The following is a 21,128-nucleotide window of genomic DNA, read 5'->3' on the forward strand; positions in this document are numbered from 1 at the left end:
CACTGCAGCTGCCCGGTCTGTGGATCACGGTGTGTTCAGTGGTGAGGTGGCTCAGAGGACCTGCTGACGTCCCCATTTCTCACAGGTGTCGCCAGCATATCAAGGGCATTCCCTGTCTTTCCGTGGTAGCACTTCTCCTTGTTCGCTGGGCCAGCCTGTCTTCTCCTGACTGTACTAACCCCCTCCATCAAATCCCTACAAGTCCCACCCTGCTGTCCTGGGCTCCATCCATCTCTGGGCAGGAAGTGCCTGGGGTATTGCTCATACGTTTAGGGCATCACTCTGCCAGGAATTCCCACAAGTCTTCCAGGCTGTTGTGTCCCTCACATCTGTCTTTTATTTCTGACCAATGCATAATTCGCATTTTAATTTTATTTATTTATTTATTTCTGGCTGTGTTGGGTCTTCGTTTCTGTGCGAGGGCTTTCTCTAGTTGCGGCAGGTGGGGGCCACATTTTAGTGTTTGAACATGGCAGAATATTTACTTTGTTATTTCTCAAAGTCGATTAGGAGGGGAGAAGTCAGGGTACACTTAAGTCATGACACCGAGAGCCACACTGTGTGGCATGTATTTATAAATCATATATAAATTTGTAAAAAGTATATATATATATTATACATTTAATATATGTTATTAAAAAAAATCAAAACCTGGGACTTCCCTGGCAGTCCAGTGGTTAAGACTTCTTCCAGTGAAGGGGGTGCGGGTGCAGGTTCGATCCCTGGTCAGGGAGCTAAGGTCCCACATGCCTCACGGCCAAAAAACCAAAACATAAAAAAGAAGGAATATTGTAACAAATGTGGGATAGGGAGGGTGGGAGGGAGGGAGACGCAAGAGGGAAGAGATATGGGAACATATGTATATGTATAGCTGATTCACTTTGTTATAAAGCAGAAACTAACACAGCATTGTAAAGCAATTATACTCCAATAAAGATGTTAAAAAAAATAGATAATAATAAACAACCTACTAAACAAATGGCTGAAAACATATATAAGTAAATCAATAAAGTAAGTGCAAATAAAAAATAATGAAAAAAAAATGGTCCACGTCCAAAAAAAATCTTTAAAAAAAAAGAAAAACTAAAAACTCAAAGCCTGATCATGTTGGAGGCACTATAATAAATTGTAATTTCTTAACCATCATGACCCTGTCTACTTGTTTCATGAAGAAACTCCACCATTAAGTTAATTTGCCCAACCTTGCAAAATATCCAGGAGAAAAGCAAGTATTCTAATGCAGTCTTCTCTATCTCAGGAGCCCGAGTCTTGAACCATGACATATTGGGTTGGTTAAAAATTTCGTTTGGGTGCTCCCGTAACATCTTACAGAAAACCTGAACGAACTTTTTGGCTGACCCAATATATTGTCTCCTTTTTATTTATTTCATTTTTTATTTTAACTTTTAAAAATTGTCTCCTTTAAAAAAAATCGGTTTTTTTTAAACTCAGAAATTTTATTCCAGTATGAATTTCAATAGTAAGATCATATGTTCAATATAAATTCAACCCAAGTTTTTACTTTCTATTTTTAGCTACTAGTAATTCTATTTATTTATTTTTTAAGATTTGTATTGGAGTATAGTTGCTTTACAATGTTGTGTTAGTTTCTACCGCACAGCAAAGTGTATCAGCCATACGTATACATATATCCCCTCTTTTTTGGGATTCCTTCCCATTTAGCTCATCACAGAGCACTGGGTAGAGTTCCCTGTGCTCTACAGCAGGTTCTTATTAGTTATCTATTTTATACATATTAGTGTATATACGTCAATCCCAATCTCCCAATTCATCCCACCCCCACTTCCCCCCTTGGTAACCATGTTTGTTCTCTACATCTCTGTCTCTATTTCTGCTTTGCAAATAGGTTAATCTGTACCATTTTTCTAGATTCCACATACAAGCGATATTATACAATATTTGTTTTTCTCTCTCTGACTGACTTCACTCTGTATGACAGTCTCTAGGTCTGTCCACGTCTCTGCAAATGGCACTATTTTGTTCCTTTTCTTTTTTAAATAAATAAATTTATTTATTTATTTATTTATGGCTGCATTGGGTCTTTGTTGCTGCTCGTGGGCTTTCTCTAGTTGCGGTGAGCGGGGGCTACTCTTCTTTGCGGTGTGTGGGCTCCTCATTGCGGTGGCTTCTCTTGTTGCGGAGCACAGGCTCTAGGCACCTGGGCTTCAGTAGTTGTGGTGCACAGGCTCAGTAGTTGTGGCTCACGGGCTCTAGAGCGCAGGCTCAGTAGTTGTGGTGCCCTGGCTTAGTTGCTCCACGGCATGTGGGATCTTCCCAGACCAGGGCTCGAACTCATGTCCCCTGCATTGGCAGGTGGATTCTTAACCACTGTGCCACCAGGGAAGTCCCCTATTTTGTTCCTTTTTATGGCTAAGGAATATCCCATTGTATATATGTACCACATCTTCTTTATCCATTCCTCTGTTGATGGACATCTTACAGAAAACCCAAGCAAACTTTTTGGCCGACCCAATATATTGCCTCCTTTTTATTTATTTTATTTTTTATTTTAGCTTTTAAAAATTGTCTCCTTTTAAAAACAATCTCAGTTTTTAAACAGGAGTGGAGCCTTTCCTTGGGGAAGAGTCTGGCTTGGCACACAGTAATTTGAATATGTGTGTCTCTGTTGGATGGGAAGCACCGAGCCAGGCCTAGGATGCAAGGAGGTACAAACATGGTATTTCTCCCCTCATGGTGCTTAGAGGTTAATATGGGGTAAGTTTGATTCTCTTCCCTTATAATATCTGTGGTAGTATTCAGAAGTGGAAGGACTTCGCAGAAACAGGCGACATCTAAGCATCTGGAGTCTGAAGATCCCAGAGAGAATTTATAGGCAGCAGTAACCAGATATCCAAAAAAAAATTTTGGGAGCCTAAGCATGGAAAGTAGGAAGAATTGTGCAACAGGTATTTTGCTTTGTGCTTGGACTTCATTGCATGAGTTACCTTATTTCCTCATCTTTTGCAGGTATAACTTTGCTTCGAACCTTGCAAATAGCCTAGACTTCTTTAAGGCCATTCTTCATAACCCTCATTTGAAATACCTGAACCTCTATGGCACTGGCCTCTCTTATATGGACGTCAAGCAGTTGTGTGAGACGCTGAAACACCCAGTGTGTAACATAGAAGCACTGCTGTAAGTCTCGGGGTTGTCCACGATATATATTTTTTTCCAATGTGAACTTTGCAGTTCGAATATGCCTATTTTCTTTCCTGTCTTTGTCTCTTACTTATTTCACCACTTCCATCTCAGTATCGGTAGACCTCCTAGTAAGATGAGGCTAGATGGATTCTAAAGGGCAAGGCTTCCTCTCAGAAGATCTGTCCCGTCTTTCCCTTCTTTGGTACTCACTTGAATTACTTCTCATGGACACCTTATCTGATTCTCCTTGGCTCTGCTGTCAACCGACCATACCAAAACCATAACTCCAATTTCTTTTTCCTGAAGATAGTCAGAGAAACTTAAAATGAGAAAGATTATAGATGATCACAAGTGTGATCTTGTAATCTGGCAGATGATAACGTGAGGCTGGAGGGAAAGTGATTTGCCCAAAGTCATTTCTTCCTCTTGAAAATTATCCGGGATGCGCTTAGCATCATTGGGTGATTTCTTAAACAGGCTCAATCCGTTTTTCAGCAGGAAGAACAAAGGGGAGTAATAGAAGTAGCAATAAACAAAAACAACTCATTAAACCGACCAGGAGAATACACTCTTCTCACCACCAGTAATATGATAGATAGGTCACATACACTTGGTTAATTTCACCTGTCAAGATTCATCAGGAGAGACAGGGTCCATGCATAAGAGTTGTTTGAACATACAGGCTTGCTATTGACCCTATTTATTGTTCTAGCTATTTCCGTATCATAACGATTCTTTTCTTCTACACTAGCTCTCTCTACTCAGGGGGAGCTTACAAAATTCCTTAGTATTTGCCCTGTTTCACATTATGCCATTGGCATAGAGTGTTTCATTTTACATGGTAGCATAAGACTTGGGTAACAGATCTAGGAAACCAGGAGTCAGGTGTACACAGTTTATAGGTAGAATCTTTGTTTCTTTGGGGCAGACCAACTGTGCTCTTGACTTCAGTTGGTATTGGGAGTAGGAAGTCCTCAAAATCAGGTTCTCTCCAGCCCAATAATTCTCTACAGAGGATAGTTTCATCCTCTGTTAGGAGGTGTCCATACCTAGAGACTTTTTTTTTTTTTAATAGCAAGGAAGATTTCATTTAAGATTATCGCGGGACTTCCCTGGCGGTCCAGTGGTTGACACTTCACCTTCCAATGCGGGGGGTGTGGGCTCGATCCCTAGTTGGGGAGCTAAGATCCCACATACCTTGCTCCAAAAAGCCAAAAAAACATAAAAAACAGGGGTAATATTGTAACAGATTCAATAAAGACTTTAAAGATGGTCCACATCAAAAAAAATTTTTTTTTAATTAAAAAAAAAGATTTTGCAGTAGGAGAGAGTTAAGACTATTGCAATAGGAAAGAAAGTTGAACTCACTCTGCTGAAACAAAAAAAGGGTGAGTTAATGGAAAAAGCACTTTAGGGAGGAAGTTGTTCTAAATGATTAGGTCACTAGTGTTTGTTAATCGTGGAGACAGTTTTGATGGTCATGATTACATGGGAAGGATGCTCTAGACATCTGGTGGGTAGAGGTCAGGGATTCCCTTCAACATCCTACAACACACAGGAAGCCCCCACAATAAGGAATGATCTAGCCCACAATGTCGACAGTGCTGAGGTTGAGAAGCCTGCTCTAGCCCATGAGATGTTCTTTTGAGCTGCATTAAGGCTCAGACCAGGGTTTCTCAACCTTATAACTACTGATGATGAATAATCAGATAATCAGACTTATTGAGGTCCAGATCATTCTTTGCTGTGTCCAAAACATTGTTGAGAAGCACGGGCTCAGACGTTTTCCTAACTTACTGCTTTCCTAAAGCAATAAGGGATTCGTGAGGAAAGTCATATAATGACATTCGTGCTTTTACAAAGTCTGGAACTGCCAGGTGCGGGATTAGAAGCCAGGACGTGGTCCAGGGTCGGTTGTGCATACACCATCCCACCACACTTGTCTCTCGTGTAGGTTGGGAAAATGTGACATCACGGATGAAGCCTGCGAAGACATCGCCTCTGTTCTCGTCCATAACAAGAAGCTGAAGCTTCTCTCCTTGGTAGATAATCCCCTGAAGGACGAAGGAGTGAGGGTGTTGTGTGACGCCCTGAAGGATCCAGCCTGTGCCCTGGAGGCGCTGCTGTGAGTCAGCGTGGGGGAGGGGAGCCCTGGGGGAGGGGGGAGACGGCAGAGCATGCCCATGGACCCCGAACGGTCCAGCAAAATGGAGCAGATACAAATATTTGCCCCACAGAGGAGCCATGAGGTTGAATTCAAGAGATGTAAGACTAGCCCTTAGATGCCTGGCATCTAATTTGGAGCCCAATAAATCTTGGTTATCATGAAGAAGGACGATGTCTCTGTAGGTGTACTGGGGGCTGGGGAGGGGGACAGTATAAATAATGAAGAAAAAGGAATTCACTTGATTACTTGCCGGTGTGGGGTTGCATAGGTTCTAGGTTATCGCTGGGAACCATGTCTCAACTTCTTTCTTGTTGCTAAGATATAAAACAAACTGCTTCCTTCTTAAGGGCAAGAGAAAGGGTTTTCTATTTACCCAGTGAGGCCACAGGAGAAACTTAGTGCTAAATTTAAAAATGCCTTAAAGTAGGGGACAGGTGCAAGAACACCTAAGTCTATGGAAGCGAGTAAATAGTCTAGAAACAAAACTTTTATCTGTGTGTATATGCATGCACAGGTGTGTATGTGTATATAGACCTATGTATTACATACACACCCAAAGTGGTATTTACCATAGAAGGTGAGAATATTATTACTGAGATGACTTTTTAGACTGTCAAAGAAAATCAAAACTAAAATAAGGTCCAGGAACATTAAACATTAAAACCAAACTATTAAAAAAATAAGGAAGAAACTCTGCACTATAAAGATTAGACCGAAAAATCTTTAGAGGTACAAAAGAAATGACATATTGGAAGATGAAAGGATTTGGCTATTAAATCCTGCGTGATATTATACAATAAGTAGAATTAAAGTGTATTCAATAACTGGTCACTTAAACAGGCTGTGTTTATCTAAGAGTTCTTTAAAATACATCATTTAACTTTTATTTTTGTTTTTGAACTTGAATCTTTATTCCTTAAAAATGAAAGACTACTAAAGATGCAAGAAAGTCACTAGTAGTTTTAAAATAAAAAAATGTTCAACCCATTTTTTTAAACTTTTTATTTTGAACTAGTTTCGAAATAAAAACTAGACTTGCAGAAAAGTTGGAAAAATAGCACAAAAATTCTCTTATAGCCCTTACCCCAATCCCCTAATGTTCAACCTATTTTTAGTAGTTAAAATTTTTAATATTTAAATGTTCAATACCCTTTTAAACAAAAGTACAAATTTTAAAAATATATTCCACTTGGCCAGAATTCTGCAAAATGGGCAAATTTATAGTATGATCGAAAGCACTAAGGTTTTTTTTGCAAAATAAGTTGGCTAATAAATCAAGAAACAAATGAAAAGTCTATTAATAATAAACCTCAGAACTTCCAAAAATTTTTGATGCAGGGTGTTAATTCCATATAAATGAAAATGGCAGAAAGTATAAAAATACAAATGCAGAGATTCAGGGAATGTATAATTGTAGGGTCATGGAACCATCAGAGATTATATTATGCAACCAATAAAGTCTTAATTTTTTTTAAATGTTGGAGAAAGCATATTTCATCAAAAAAAGTATGAATCAGCTGCCTATTGTCTGATTTGAAAAATTCAAAAACTGAAAGGGAAAACCCACCATGAGTGAGTAGTGTTTGCTAATCAAAGACTTGAGCATTCTTCCTGCAAAAGGTGACATTCTGAGATGCCCCTGAAGGGGCCAGGGAGGTAACGGGAGTCGGTGGGTGGATGGGGGAGCTGGGGGAGTGAGGTGAACTGGACCGTGTCTGCCCCACCCAAGGTGGGTTTCTGATCCCTTCCACCTGTTATTTGCCATGTAACCATCTGCTGTGGAGTTCCAGGTATCTGGCTTGTGTGTGATAGCTTGAAGTGTAGAATTCTGCATGAAATGTCAGCTAAACCAACTATATTCAGAGGTCACATTCAGTCTTGATCTGCCCGGTTGCAACTTGTATCGTATGCTTCCCTTTATTTTCTAAATTCCCAATAGTGAGTAGACAAGAACTCATAACCACAAATTTTTTTAAATAACATTTTAAAAGAAAAATGTGAAAATAGGATGTTGTCCAGCTATTATAAATGATAAGCACACTGTGTCACAGAGAAGGGATGATTTTGTCCAAGTTCATCCAGCTGGTGGTGATCTGACTTGGAACTGGGATCCGAGATTCCGTTCCCCAGTTTGGGACCCTGTGGTCCACATCCTTCTGTATTTCCACACCTGCTGCACATTTTAATCCTCCTATTTTTCTAAGTGACCACGGAGTACAAGAAAGTTTTTACATGGAGTTTCATGAAAATATTACCCTATAGAGCTTAAGTAGGTTGACGGATGAAGTATGTGTGTCTTTGCAGGTTGATGTACTGTTGCCTCACCTCTGTAGCCTGCGACTACATCTCCCAAGTCCTTCTGTGCAACAAATCCCTGTCTTTTCTCGATCTGGGGCTAAATTTCCTGGAAGATGATGGAGTGATAACTCTATGTGAATCACTGAAGCACCCAAACTGCAACCTACAGGAGTTGTGGTAGGTCTGGCTGTGATTTGCTTGAATGCCAGCGTTTCCTTTTTGGCTGTTGGCATCCTGGGAAGGAAACAGGAAGGGGGGAAAAGCATGGAGTCTGCTGAAGAAAAAAAAAAAAAAACTAGGCTACATGTTTACCCCACGTGATATTTCTGGGGCTCGCTGATGGGTGTGTGTCTTGACTATAGGGCTCGTCAGGACTTGGTAGGGTCTGCTACTCTGGAGTTGGGTCTCTGTCCTTGGAAAGAGTGGAAATGGAGTCCCAAGTGCCCTAAACTAGCCGTGTAAACTTGTGAGGGTTCCTCACCTCTCCCCAAGTGTAACATGAGGATAATTATAGTTCCCACCTCAAAAGATGGAGGTGGGGTGGCGGGATGAGCTGGGAGATTGGGATTGACATATACACACTAGTATGTATAAAATAGATAACTAATGAGAACCTGCTGTAGAGCACAGGGAACTCCACTTCTCTGTACAGTAAAAACTAACACTGTAAAACAACTATACCTCAATTAAAAAAAAAAAAGATGGAGGCAACCACTGGGAATAATGCACATAAAGTACTATTATCAATGGCTGGCCCATCGAAGCACACAATGAATGACAGACACAACATGAGGATCAATCGTTCTTTTTACCGGGCAGATAAGGTAAATCGGTAAATGAAACCCTCCGTCATCCCTGTTTCCATGGAGTGGCATGCACACACGTAGATACACATACACACACGTGCACACACACACCTGTGAGTGTGAAGTTGCCAGTATGTGTGCATATGTGTGTCTATCATGGTTTCTCAATCAGCGCTACTATTTTAAATTAATTTTTATCGGAGTATAGTTGATTTACAACGTTGTGCTAGTTTCTGCTGTACAGCAAAGTGAATCAGTTATACATATACATATATCCACTCTTTTTTATATTCTATTCCCATAGAGGTCATTACAGAGTATTGAGTACAGGTCCTATGCTAGACAGTAGGTCCTTATTAGTTATCTATTTTATATATAGTAGTGTGTATATGTCAATCCCAATCTCCCATTTTATCCCTCACCCCTCTTTTCCCCCTGGTAACCATAAGTTTGTTTTCTACAACTGTAACTCTATTTCTGTTTTGTGGATAAGTTCATTTATACCCTTTTTTGAGATTCCACATATAAGCGATATCATATGCTATTTGTCTTTCTCTGTCTGACTAACTTCACTCAATATGACAATCTCTAGGTCCATCCATGTTGCTGAGATGAACATAGGGTTGCATGTATCTTTTTGAACTATGGTTTTCTCCAGATATAAGCCCAGGAGTGGGATTGCTGGGTCATATGGAAGCTCTACATCATGAGCTTGGGGGCAGGAGATTCATAGGAGATATAATATGAAATATTCAGTGAAGTCCTCGGCGAGGTGACATTTGTACAGAGACTCGGAGGGAGTAAGGGGGTAGCCCCGCTGATATTTGGACCAAGAGTATTACAACCAGCAAGGGCAGAGACCCTGGGGGGAGAGACCAGGCAGCGCAGCAGAACTGCAGGGTGTTGGGCAGAGTGAAGAAAGTGGAGAAATGGAGACGTTGTTTCATCTCTACCATCATCATCATCATAGGAGTACTTGAGTATTTCTACCTTTACAGGAATAAGTGAACATAAGTGAAGCCATTCCAGATTGGACCTCATGATCGTATATATTTGTGTGTCTAGGAGAATTTTGTGTATTTTTTTTTCCTCCAGGTTGATAGGCTGTTACTTCACTTCTGTTTGCTGTGTGGACCTTGCTGCTGTTCTTATTCACAGTGAAAAACTAAAAACCCTGAAACTAGGGAACAATAAGATATATGATGCTGGTGTCAAACAGTTATGTGAAGCTTTGAAGCATCCTAAGTGTAAATTAGAGACTCTTGGGTGAGTGTCCACTGATGTTGGGAAAGCTTACCTACTTCAAGAAGAGGAAAAGCTAGAGGATTAAAGGGATGAAGGGGAAGCATGTTTAAAGACAAGTGCGTCTGGAACAATCTGATAAGTAAAATGCCAGCCATGAATCCAGGGTTTGCTCACGCTTGGCACGGCTGATATCTGGGACGGGGTGGTGGTTTGCTGTGTGGGGAAACGGACTGTCCTGTGCATTGTGGGATGTTTAGCTGCATCTCTGGCCTCTCTCCACCCATGAGATGCTAGTAGCAATCCTCATGTGTGTCAGATGTCTCCAGACACAGCCACATGTGCCCCAGTGGAGAAGGACTTGTCTAGATTGTAAAGTCTCCTCTCAGAGGCGTGGAATCCGCATTTCAAGGTGGTGTTTCCCCGTGCAGGTTGGAGATGTGTGAGCTCACCTCTGCCTGTTGTGAGGACCTGGCCTTGGCTTTCACTCTCTGCAAATCACTGAGGTGCATGAACTTGGAATGGATTAGCTTGGACCGTGATGGGGCGGTGGTGCTGTGTGAAGCCTTGATCAGTCTGGAATGTGGCCTGCAGATGCTTGGGTGAGTGGACATTGTTTCCCCCGGTGGTGAGTGACCTCAGAGGGAGGTTGGACTGCCGTAGGTTTGCCCAGCGTGGGCACGGTTCACATTTGGGCTGGAGATTTCTTTGCTATATGGAGCTGCGCTGTGCATCACAGGAAGTTGGGTAGTATCTCTGGTCTCTGCCCACACGTTCCATTCCCCGGGACACCTCCCTCCAGTCATGGATGATCAAAAATGGAAACTTCAGGGACTTCCCTGGTGGTCTAGTGGTTGGGACTCTGCGCTTTCACTGGTTCAATCCCTGGTCGGGGAACCGAGATCCTGCAAGCCACGCGGCCAATAAAAACAAAACAAAACAAAACAAAAAACTTCAAAATTGCTGATAGGCAAGATTTTAATTGTTCAATCAAAAGAGAGAGATTGTGCAATATGAAAGATGTGTTAGTTAACGCTATGGTGGTAATCATTTTGCAATATGTAAACTTATCAAACCAATGCATTGCACACCTTAACCTAACACAATGTTGTATGTCAATTATAACTCAATGAAATTTTAATTAACTAACTTTTAAAAAGAACGCCTATCACATCTATTCCCTGAAATTTTTTAAAAGGCTCCTGGCATTGTCAAATGTCCCCTGAGAGGCAAAATCACCCCCAGGCAAGAATGACTGCTTTCCTATAAACACCATCTCCTACTTACCTTGCCCGCAAAGATGTAACCCCAACTCAGAGCTGGAAGGGGTTCCGTAAAGGACTGAGCGGAGTCTTGACCCAGAAGTACATTTCCGCAAGAGTAGCAGTTAATATTGTTTGGAACATTATGTTTGCATTTAGAGTGTGTGTAGCTGATGTCCGTAGAATGAATATTTGAATGCCTTCCGTTTGCCAGGACCCCGATGACCTGCAGAGGATAAACAAAATGGTTCACATCCCTCTTCCCCACTTTCCTAGTCTCTAGGAAAGTTTCGTGCATTCTTTGCACAGTCAGTACAACTCTCCCAGCCATTTCTAGGAAAGAGTGGAGAGGAAGTAGCCACTGGGGTGTAGAGAGGCCAACAATCATGGGTCAAGTCAAGAAAACTCTTTTTTTTTTTTTTTGTATTTTCCCAGCCTGAATAAATCTTCATATGATGAGGAAATTCAGATGCTGCTGACAGAGGTAGAAGAGACGAACCCCCAGCTGACCATTTCACACAGTCTCTGGATTGATTACGAGCACAGGATCGGGGTGTGCTTGGCTGACGGGGAATGTCCTGAAGTAACCTTCTCACAAAGGCTTCCCCTGGGTCGCAATGGGCATTTCTCCCCCTGACACACCCTGTCCTGTAAATTGTTCGCCAGGGCAGTGGGGACGGTGATTTCAGAGCTCTTCCTTCACAGTATTCTAGCAACATGATTGTGGGATGTGCCGTCTGTGCCTAAGTCCTCTATGCCCCATCTTGAAAGTTCCCATCCTGCCTCACAATGTTTAGAAGAACAAATACATTAAATGGGTAAACACTTGGGAAAGCATGACTTTATTTTCTTACCGGATGTCTGGGGATGTAGGAACTTGGATTTGAAGGAACCATGATCCTCTGACACTTCTGACATAGAACTGCTGCTAGAATGTATCTATAGATTTTAGAATTTATTCACTACATCTAACATCCCAACAGGACCTTTCATTTTTAGTTTGTCCAAATTTAGTTTTCATCAGTTTTCTGGTTTAGTAAAAAAGTGTATTTCCAGATCTCTACTTATCCTTTACCATATGCTACCCCATTTTTTTAAAAATTTGGTATTTTTCAAATGTATCTACACAGTTTAATTCAATGTTTTCTTTTTCAAATACACATCAATACCTCACTGTCATAATCAAACATTACCTAATTCTCTATTGCCTCTACAATAAATTATTAATACCTTACTGGCCCTATATAGAGTTTTATTTTTGTTGAGTATAATACATTTTAAAGATTTATTTTATTGAAGTGTAGTTGATTTACAATGTTGTATTAATTTCTGCTGTCCAGCAAATGACTCAGTTATACATATATATACATTCTTTTTTTTAAACATCTTTATTGGAGCATAATTGCTTTATAGTGTTCTGCTAGTTTCTGCTGTATAACAAAGTGAATCAGCTATATGTATACATGTATCCTCATATCCCCTCCCTCTTGCATCTCCCTCCCAGCTTCCTTATCCCACCCCTCTAGGTGGTCACAAAGCACAGAGCTGATCTCCCTGTGCTATGCAGCTGCTTCCCACTAGCTATCTATTTTACATCTGGTAGTGTATATATGTCCATGCCACTCTCTCACTTCGTCCCAGCTTCCCCTTCCCCCTCCCCGTGTCCTCAAGTCCATTCTCTATTAGGTCTGTGTCTTTATTCCTGTCCTGCCCCTAGGTTCCTCAGAACCATTTTTTTTTTTAGACTCCATATATATGTGTTAGCATACGGTATTTGTTTTTGTCTTTCTGACTTACTTCACTCTGTAGGACAGACTCTAGGTCCATCCACCTCACTACAAATAACTCAATTTCGTTTCTTTTTATGGCTGAGCAATATTCCATTGTATATATGTGCCACACCTTCTTTATCCATTCATCTATCAATGGACACTTAGGTTGCTTCCATGTCCTGGCTATTGTAAATAGTGCTGCAGTGAACATTGTGGTACATGACTCTTTTTGAATTATGGTTTTCTCAGGGTATATGCCCAGTAGTGGGATTGCTGGATCGTATGGTAGTTCTCTTTTTAGTTTTTAAAGGGACCTCCATACTGTTCTCCATAGAGGCTGTATCAATTTACATTCCCACTAACAGTGCAAGAGGGTTCCCTTTTCTCCACACCCTCTCCAGCATTTATTGTTTGTAGATTTTTGATGATGGCCATTCTGACCGGTGTGAGGTGATACTTCATTGTAGTCTTGATTTGCATTTCTCTAATAATTAGTGATGTTGAGCATCCTTTTATGTATTTGTTGGCAACCTGTATATCTTCTTTGGGGAAAGGTCTATTTAGGTCTTCTGTCCATTTTTGGATTGGGTTGTTTGTTTTTTTGATATTGAGCTGCATGAGCTGCTTGTATATTTTGGAGATTAATCCTTTATCAGTTGCTTTGTTTGCAAATATTTTCTCCCACTCTGAGGGTTGTCTTTTCGTCTTGTGGTTTCCTTTGCTGTGCAAAAGCTTTTAAGTTTCATTAGGTCCCATTTGTTTATTTTTGTTTTTATTTCCATTTCTCTAGGAGGTGGGTCAAAAAGGATCTTGCTGTGATTTATGTCATATAGTGTTCTGCCTATGTTTTCCTCTAAGAGTTTGGTAGTGTCTGGCCTTACATTTAGGTCTTTAATCCATTCTGAGTTTATTTTTGTATATGGTGTTAGGAAGTGTTCTAATTTCATTCTTTTACATGTAGCTATCCAGTTTTCCCAGCACCATTTCACATTCTTTTTCATATTTTCCATTATGGTTTATCCCAGGATATTGAATATAGTTCACTGTGCTATACAGTAGGACCTTGTTGTTTATCCATTCTCTATACAATAGTTTTCATCTGCTAATCCCAGACTCCCAATCCATTCCTCCCCCATTTTTAATAAACTTTATTTTTAGAGAAGTTTCATATTCACAGCAAAATTGAAGGAAAATACAGAGGTTTCCCATATACCTGCTAACCCTATACATACCCCTAGTTTGATCTAAAGAGTTGACAGATCCCAAAGATAATCCAATCCTGCTTGTGTTGTTTTTGTTCTGCCACCATTGTTTAAGTTGGCAAGCTTATTCTAAAAATAATATGAACATGCAAAAAGATATAGAATATCTAAATCGACCTTTAAAAATTGAATGACTTGTCATAATTAACATTCATATGATTTACGGTGAATCTTTTCATCTATCTTGTGAAGTTTCTCTTTATTATTTTGCCCAATTTTCCATTTGGTTTTTGGCCTTTTTCTCATTTTTAGAGCATTCTGATGCCATCCTTCTATCTGTCTTATATATTAAGGGCCCCTGAATCCTGTCTGTATGTCTAGGAATACTACTTCCTGAGATAAATCTTCAAAATAAAATAAAGAAGGAAAGACTGGTTGTCCAATGAGGGACAAGGGAGCAGTCCTCTTTTTTTTTTTTTTCTTTCCTTAGTTTTTTTGGCCACGCCATGTGGCTTGTGGGATCTTAGTTCCCTGACCAGGGATTGAACCCAGGGCCTTGCAGTGAAAGCGCTGAGTCTTAACCACTGGACTGCCAGGGAATTCCTGGAAGCAGTCCTCTCTGGGTGATTTATGTAGCACGTCATGATCCCCAGTGGAATCAGGTGGACGTTAGGGATGCTCACGGATTCTGAGGTGGGATAGACTAACTTTACACGGAATACCCTCAGGCTTAAAAGACCTGGGGCTACATGTAGCAAGAATCATGGTATTTAAGGGAGAGGCCAGATTCCAGATCAAATGGAAATGTTCAGTATGAGCCAATCACAGGTGACAGCCTGATTTGAGAAACATGAGAGCATTGACCAAAACGCCCATTGGGAGTTCATGGCAGCACTGTTCACAATAGCCAAGACCTAGAAGCAACCTACGTGTCCATCGACAGAGGAATGGATAAAGAAGATGTGGTACATCTATACAATGGAATATTACTCAGCCAGAAAAAAGAACAAAATAATGCCATTTGCAGCAACATGGATGTACCTAGAGATTGTCATACTAAGTGAAGTAAGCCAGACACAGAAAGACAAATATATGCTATCACTTATATGTGGAATCTAAAATATGACACAAATGAACTTGTTTACAAAACAGAAAGAGACTCAGACATAGAAAACAAATTTATGGTTACCAAAGGGGGAAAGGTGGGGAGGGATAAATTAGGAGATTGGGATTAACATATACACACTACTATATATAAAATAGATAACGAATAAGAACCTAATGTATAGCACAGGGAACTATATTCAATATTTTATAATAACCTGTAAGGGAAAAGAATCTGAAAAAGAACATATATATATAATGTATATACACATATTATATATATTATACATATATATATCTGAGTCACTTTGCTGCACACCTGAAACTAACACAACATTGTAAATCAACTATACTTCAATTAAAAAAAAAGAAAAAAAATGCCCATTGGGAAAAACCATATAGTTGTATAGTAGTGTAAAAGGAACCCTGAACCCAGCCTTGAGTTCCAACTCCACCACGGATTACAACTTTGACTCTGAACTTCCACAGGGAATGTGGAAAACTTTCCCTGCTCTCTGCTCAGCTGCTCATGTAGATCTTCTCAGTAATTCCCAGGAGTTGTCACTAATCCCCAGACGTGGATGAGGGTGAGGAGCCCTGGGGATAAGATTTGCTCCTCATTGGAGATGCCCCAGACTCTCCATGCAGACAGTGTCACCCCTACTACAGATGACATGATAATGGCACCTCTGTGGGGAGATCAGGTCCAGGGACCCTGTCCCTATAACTATGGCCCATCCTGATTGACACTTCCCTGCAAAGAGCTCTGGAGCCTGGTCCAGGCAGGGGACTGCTTCCTTGTGTTCAATCTCAGGGCAGGAAACAGGAGAGAAGGGCTCTTCAACAGGAGAGGAACTCAGGGCTGTGTTGTTAACACCCTTTGGGCAGGACAGGTGCTCACCCTGCCTTGTCCTGAAGTGCCCCATTCATGCCCTGGCTGGGCTGGTATCTGGTGGGCATGTGCTGGGGAGTGTTGCAGGGTGAGACCACGATGGTGAGATTCACTGTAGGTCGTTCAGTTCTAGTGTTGACAATAAGGAAGAAAGGGTGGGGTCTCTTTGGAATCTCAGTCAGTCGTGCATGCCCAGAGCCACTGAGCAACTCAGCCATGTACAAAAGTGTCTGCTTATTTTCTCAGACCTAACAGATGTTTTGGCTTGAGTGTGAATACATACGGGAAATTGATGTGCAGATTCTGGGTTATAACTTCAAACTCCTGACACATCAGATAAGTTCCATTGACATATATTTACTTATATGCACAGACAGATATTCACAGAGAAAAACAGCCTGTGGTAAAATGACATTATGTTTCTTTTTTTTCTTTTCTGAAACCTTTTGCAGTAGGATGCAGTTGACTCAGTGTTCCTCCAAATATTTGGGGGGTCAAATTTTTCTTATGTTCTGTATTATGTGTGTGTGAGAGAGAGTATTGCTTTGTGTGTGTGTCAGGCACCAAGGGGAGAAAGAAAAAATTTAATGAGAAGAACTCTATTAAATTTTCAAGTCTCAGGAAGAGTTTTACCGGTGGAGCATACCTGATCTATCCTTCCCACTTTACATTTTAATATCCTTCCCTCCTATTCTTAGTAGTGAATGATAATCAAACAATATTTACTATAGTTTTTACTGCTACTACTACTTCTACTAATGCTATATTAGAACAAACTTTGTTCAGGCCACTATGATCAACAATGAACATGAAAAACATGTGTTCACGCCAGCCTTTTTTTTTTTTTCAAAATGAAATAATTTTTTTTTCCTGAGAAGAGCTTTGATTTTTATTTTATTTTTTTACTATAAAAGAACTTTTAATGTTCCTTTAAAAAGGCACCATGTAGTGACAGGAATCAGTCATTCCTTGTCCCATTTGACCCCAAACTTCCCTCCCCCATGCCTGGAAAATGGAAGAGGGTGACCCAGAATTGCATGAGTTCAATAACTGCCCTCTGGCTATAGAATATATATAATTATATTGTTTTCAGATTTTTTCCCTTATAGGTTATTACAAAATATTGAATATACTTCCCTGTGCTATACAGTAGGTCCTTGCTGTTTACCTATCTTATATATAGTAGTGTGTTTCTGTCAATCCCAATCTCCTAATTTATCCCTTCCCCCACCTTTCTTCCCCTTTGGTAACCATCAGTTTGTTCTCTATGTCTGTGAGTCTCTTTCTGTTGCAAATGGAAGTTATCTTCTGATGCAAATAATTCCAAAATGCACAACCATATGGACAGGAGTTTTGAGTTCTCATTTTCATTTCACTGTCACGCCAGCCTTTGGATCTATGTTCTGCATTAATGCCTACTTTACATTTCTTTTGAGGAATAGAGACACAGAGTGATAAATAAAATTCCCCAAGTCGGACCAAGCTAACAAGTGGGTGATCTTGACATAAAACAAGAACTCTCTGGTCCAGAGGCTGAAATTTTAACATATGCGTGGCTTCTACCCACTGTCTTATTAATACCCCATATTATAAATGAGGGAATAAGGTTTTGAGACTTTAAAGAGGTCCCAGCACCAGTGAGGGGGCAGTCAAGAAAACGATCTGGTGAATCACAAGCTGATGGTCATAAGCTATTCACTGTGCCACTTCCCGCGATTTCTGCAGAGATCATCACAAGATAAACCCGATTTTCCAGAAGAGGAGGGAATTTTGGTAACTCTGGGATTTTGTTGCAAATTCTTATCTCCTTTCCTATACCTGACAGTGGCTTCTGAATCCTACAGAAATATTACAGATTACTGCCTCTGGGACACATTACTCCCTAAATCAGAATATGTCAACCTTTGTGCTCTGATGGAAACTTGTTATTCACTCATAAGGGCTCAGATCAAACTTTAACATGACACCTTAGGTGCTATGGGTGATTTTGAGCTCAGATAGCTAGCTGACTCTGATTTGTAAAACCCAGAACAAAGTAAAAAGTCAGACAAGATGTAGGAACACAAAAGCTAATGAAGATGTAAAACGATCTGCTGTGTAATGGGTCTAACATTCAAAATGTTAATTTTTTTAATTTTAAAATAATATCTCATTCACATTTATTGCATATTTTCAGGTTTATAGTATAAATATTTATAATTTTCCAATAGCAATTTTTAATTCTCTGAATATGTGCATAAATGTGGATAATCATAATATTATATTTTCAGAGAGATAAAATATCTTTTAAATGGAAGAGTTTATTTATGTAAGCCAGGAATTTATATTAGTGAAATTCACTTTGTCTCTGCTCATTCTATTTAGAAGTGATTCCATTATACTGAAACCAGATTACCAGACAAGATTTTAAACTGAACTGTTAAGCATTGTCTAATAATATTATATTATCCATTTGTTTTTTGTAGATATCCTAAGGTACATTCCCACCAGCAGTGCAAGAGGGTTCCCTTTTCTCCACACCCTCTCCAGCATTTATTGTTTGTAGATTTTTTGATGATGGCCATTCTGATTGGTGTGAGGTGATACTAAAATTCTTTTTGTAAAAATGTTTTTCTCTGGTATAACTTAACTTCATTATGAAGAACTTTCTTTAACTTTCAGGGAGTTAGGTTTTCTGTGGGTGAATTGATTCAATGTTTACTTATCTAAAACTTCTTAATTTTACTTGCCGTTTTTCTTATTAAAGTGAACAAAATAATAAAATGTGATCAATAATAAAAGTATACTTAGCAATATACAACCTTATTTTAAACACTAAGGAATTAAATACCTATGAATTACTTTTATGTTTTAAATAATTTATTTGAAATGATTTCAAACATAGTTCATTTTCTCCCTTACTCAGATACTCCAACAGTTAACACTTTAATACAGTTGATTTTTCAACTACTTTCTCCATTTTATCCCATTATCACTACTCTTTTTTCCTCCACCACTTAAGAGCAATATGTGAACATGGTGAATTCCACCCCAAACTGACTAATGTGATTTTACCTAAACAAAGACACTCTCCTATATAACAATTATACTGCCCTTTGATTTAGAAAACCAATGTGGATACAACACTACTTGCTATCCACAGGTCCTGTTCAAATTTTTCAGCTGATCCAAAACATGTCCATTCTTTTCTGGTTGAGATTCTGAGACAGGATTGTGTGTTGCATTTTGTTGCCATGCCTTTTCCTTCTCCTCCAGTCTCAAAATCTTTCCCATTCCTTTCTTTTTCATATTCTTGACTTATAGAATGACCCTCACCTTGGTGTTTCTGATTCCTCTTGACCAGATCTGTTTACATTTCCTTGACAAGAGCATCTTGAAGTTAAAAACTTGAGGAAATATCTGCACCCCTGTGGTTCTTGCGGCATTATTCACGGTAACCAAGGTATGAAAACAACCTAAGTCTCCATCAAAAGATGAATAGATATAAAATAGATAACTAATAAGGACCTAACTGTATAGCACAGGGAACTCTACTTAATATACTGTAATGATCTATATGGGAAAAGAATCTAAAAAAGAGTGGATATATGTATATGTATAACTGATTCACTTTGCTGTACAGCAGAAACTAACACAACATTGTAAATCAACTATACTCCAATAAAAATTTTTTAAAAATTTTAAAAAGATGAATAGATAAATAAAATGTGGTATATATACAATGGAATATCATTCAGCTGTGAAAAAGGAGGTCCTGTCTTTTGCAACAGTATGGATGGACATTAAGAGAACTAGGCTGAGTGAGAAAAGTCAAACAGAAAAAGACAAATACTGTTTGATATCTCTTATATGTGGAATCTAAACAAGCCAAACTCATGAAACAGAGAGTGGAATAGAGGTTTTCAGAGGCTGGGGTGTGGGGAAAATGGGAAGATGTTGTTCAAAGTGTAGTGAATTCCAAGTAGAAAATGATTAAGTTCTGGAGGATCTAATGTACATCATGGTGATTATAATTAACAATACTGTATTATATAGTTGATTGTTGTTAAACATTATCACTATCAAGAACAATAGAAGGTAATTAAGTGAGGGAATGGAGGTGTTAACCTTATTGTGGTAATAATTTCGAAATATATGTGTGTATCAAATCACCATGTTATAAATCTTAAACTTATATATGTAATTGTCAGTAGTATCTCAAGAAAACAAGAAAAAAAGAAAAGATGCTGTAATATTCTCAGTGCTTCACACCAAAGGACATACTATGTCTGCCTATCCCAACAGTGGTGATGGGCATCTACCAAGTTTCTCCACATTACATTTACCATTTGGTCTTTGCAGTTGGTAAGTTCTTTATTTGGAGATATCCTGATTGTCCTAATATCCTCTTCTTTGTCACCCCTACACTAACCCACCTTAGTGCCCAGCAGAACTACCACCTGAATCGAATAGGACGGTTGTCTTATTTAAGCCATCTACATTTACTCTTAGGAGTCTATTGAGTGAAGAAGTTTCCCTTTCCCCATGTAGTCATTCATTCATTCATTTTTACTCATATTAAATATACTCCTAAATTCCTTATGATTCAATGGGATACATTCTCATACAATCATTGTCTGTTTTCATGCCCACGTTGCCCCAGGTTTGAGCAATGGAAAATCTAAAGCTCCCATAATTTAACAAAAGGAATTGTTGCAGGCTTCTCAGGTACTGGTCCAGATGTATCAGTCATTTTGCCAAAGAATACTGATTCCTTCAAATGGAGATCTGATTTGAGAATCCAAGGTCTACTATTAGCTTTGCCCACTGCTGCCAGTATGTTTCTGGTTCTGGGAACTCTCAGCAAAAAGAGCTCATAGTTATTTTGGTTTCATGCATGTGCACACACACATCCCAAATGCACAGATGTATTTATAATGAGCTATGAGTTACTCATAATTCCTCCAATTCAAAGAGAACCCCAAGAACTCATTCTAGACTTTCCCTCTTCTATACTTGTAAGTATTCCACCAAAAGTGAGAATCCTGGACTACATCCACCTTAACATATTTATTATTGGCTCAGTCTTTTTCTTGCAAGTTTAGGATCCCAGGCTCACAGCCACACTGCCTCTCTCATCTTGCCCATCCCCACATCTCCTCCGCACCCTCCTGTAATGCAGGTTCACTGCTGCTGTTCCTTCACACGGCTCCCCACCCCCTCACAGCAGTATCCCTGCCTT

At 39.5% G+C, this 21,128-nt stretch overlaps 1 protein-coding gene across 1 annotated transcript in view; it reads left to right on the forward strand.

The window, feature by feature from the left end:
• The window catches only part of NLRP9 (NLR family pyrin domain containing 9), a 28,269-nt gene extending 14,862 nt beyond the window's left edge, over positions 1-13,407 (forward strand). Inside the window, exons 4-9 of the mRNA XM_082368360.1 lie at positions 2,989-3,156; positions 5,117-5,287; positions 7,634-7,804; positions 9,529-9,699; positions 10,107-10,277; positions 11,373-13,407. Coding sequence (XP_082224486.1) covers positions 2,989-3,156; positions 5,117-5,287; positions 7,634-7,804; positions 9,529-9,699; positions 10,107-10,277; positions 11,373-11,574 — 1,054 coding nt within the window. The 3' untranslated portion in view covers positions 11,575-13,407. The remainder of the gene's footprint in view (positions 1-2,988; positions 3,157-5,116; positions 5,288-7,633; positions 7,805-9,528; positions 9,700-10,106; positions 10,278-11,372) is intronic.
• Positions 13,408-21,128: the final 7,721 nt, after the last annotated feature.

The sequence above is a fragment of the Balaenoptera borealis genome, assembly GCF_965194805.1.
Source record: "Balaenoptera borealis genome assembly, chromosome: 19".
NCBI lineage: Eukaryota > Metazoa > Chordata > Mammalia > Artiodactyla > Balaenopteridae > Balaenoptera > Balaenoptera borealis.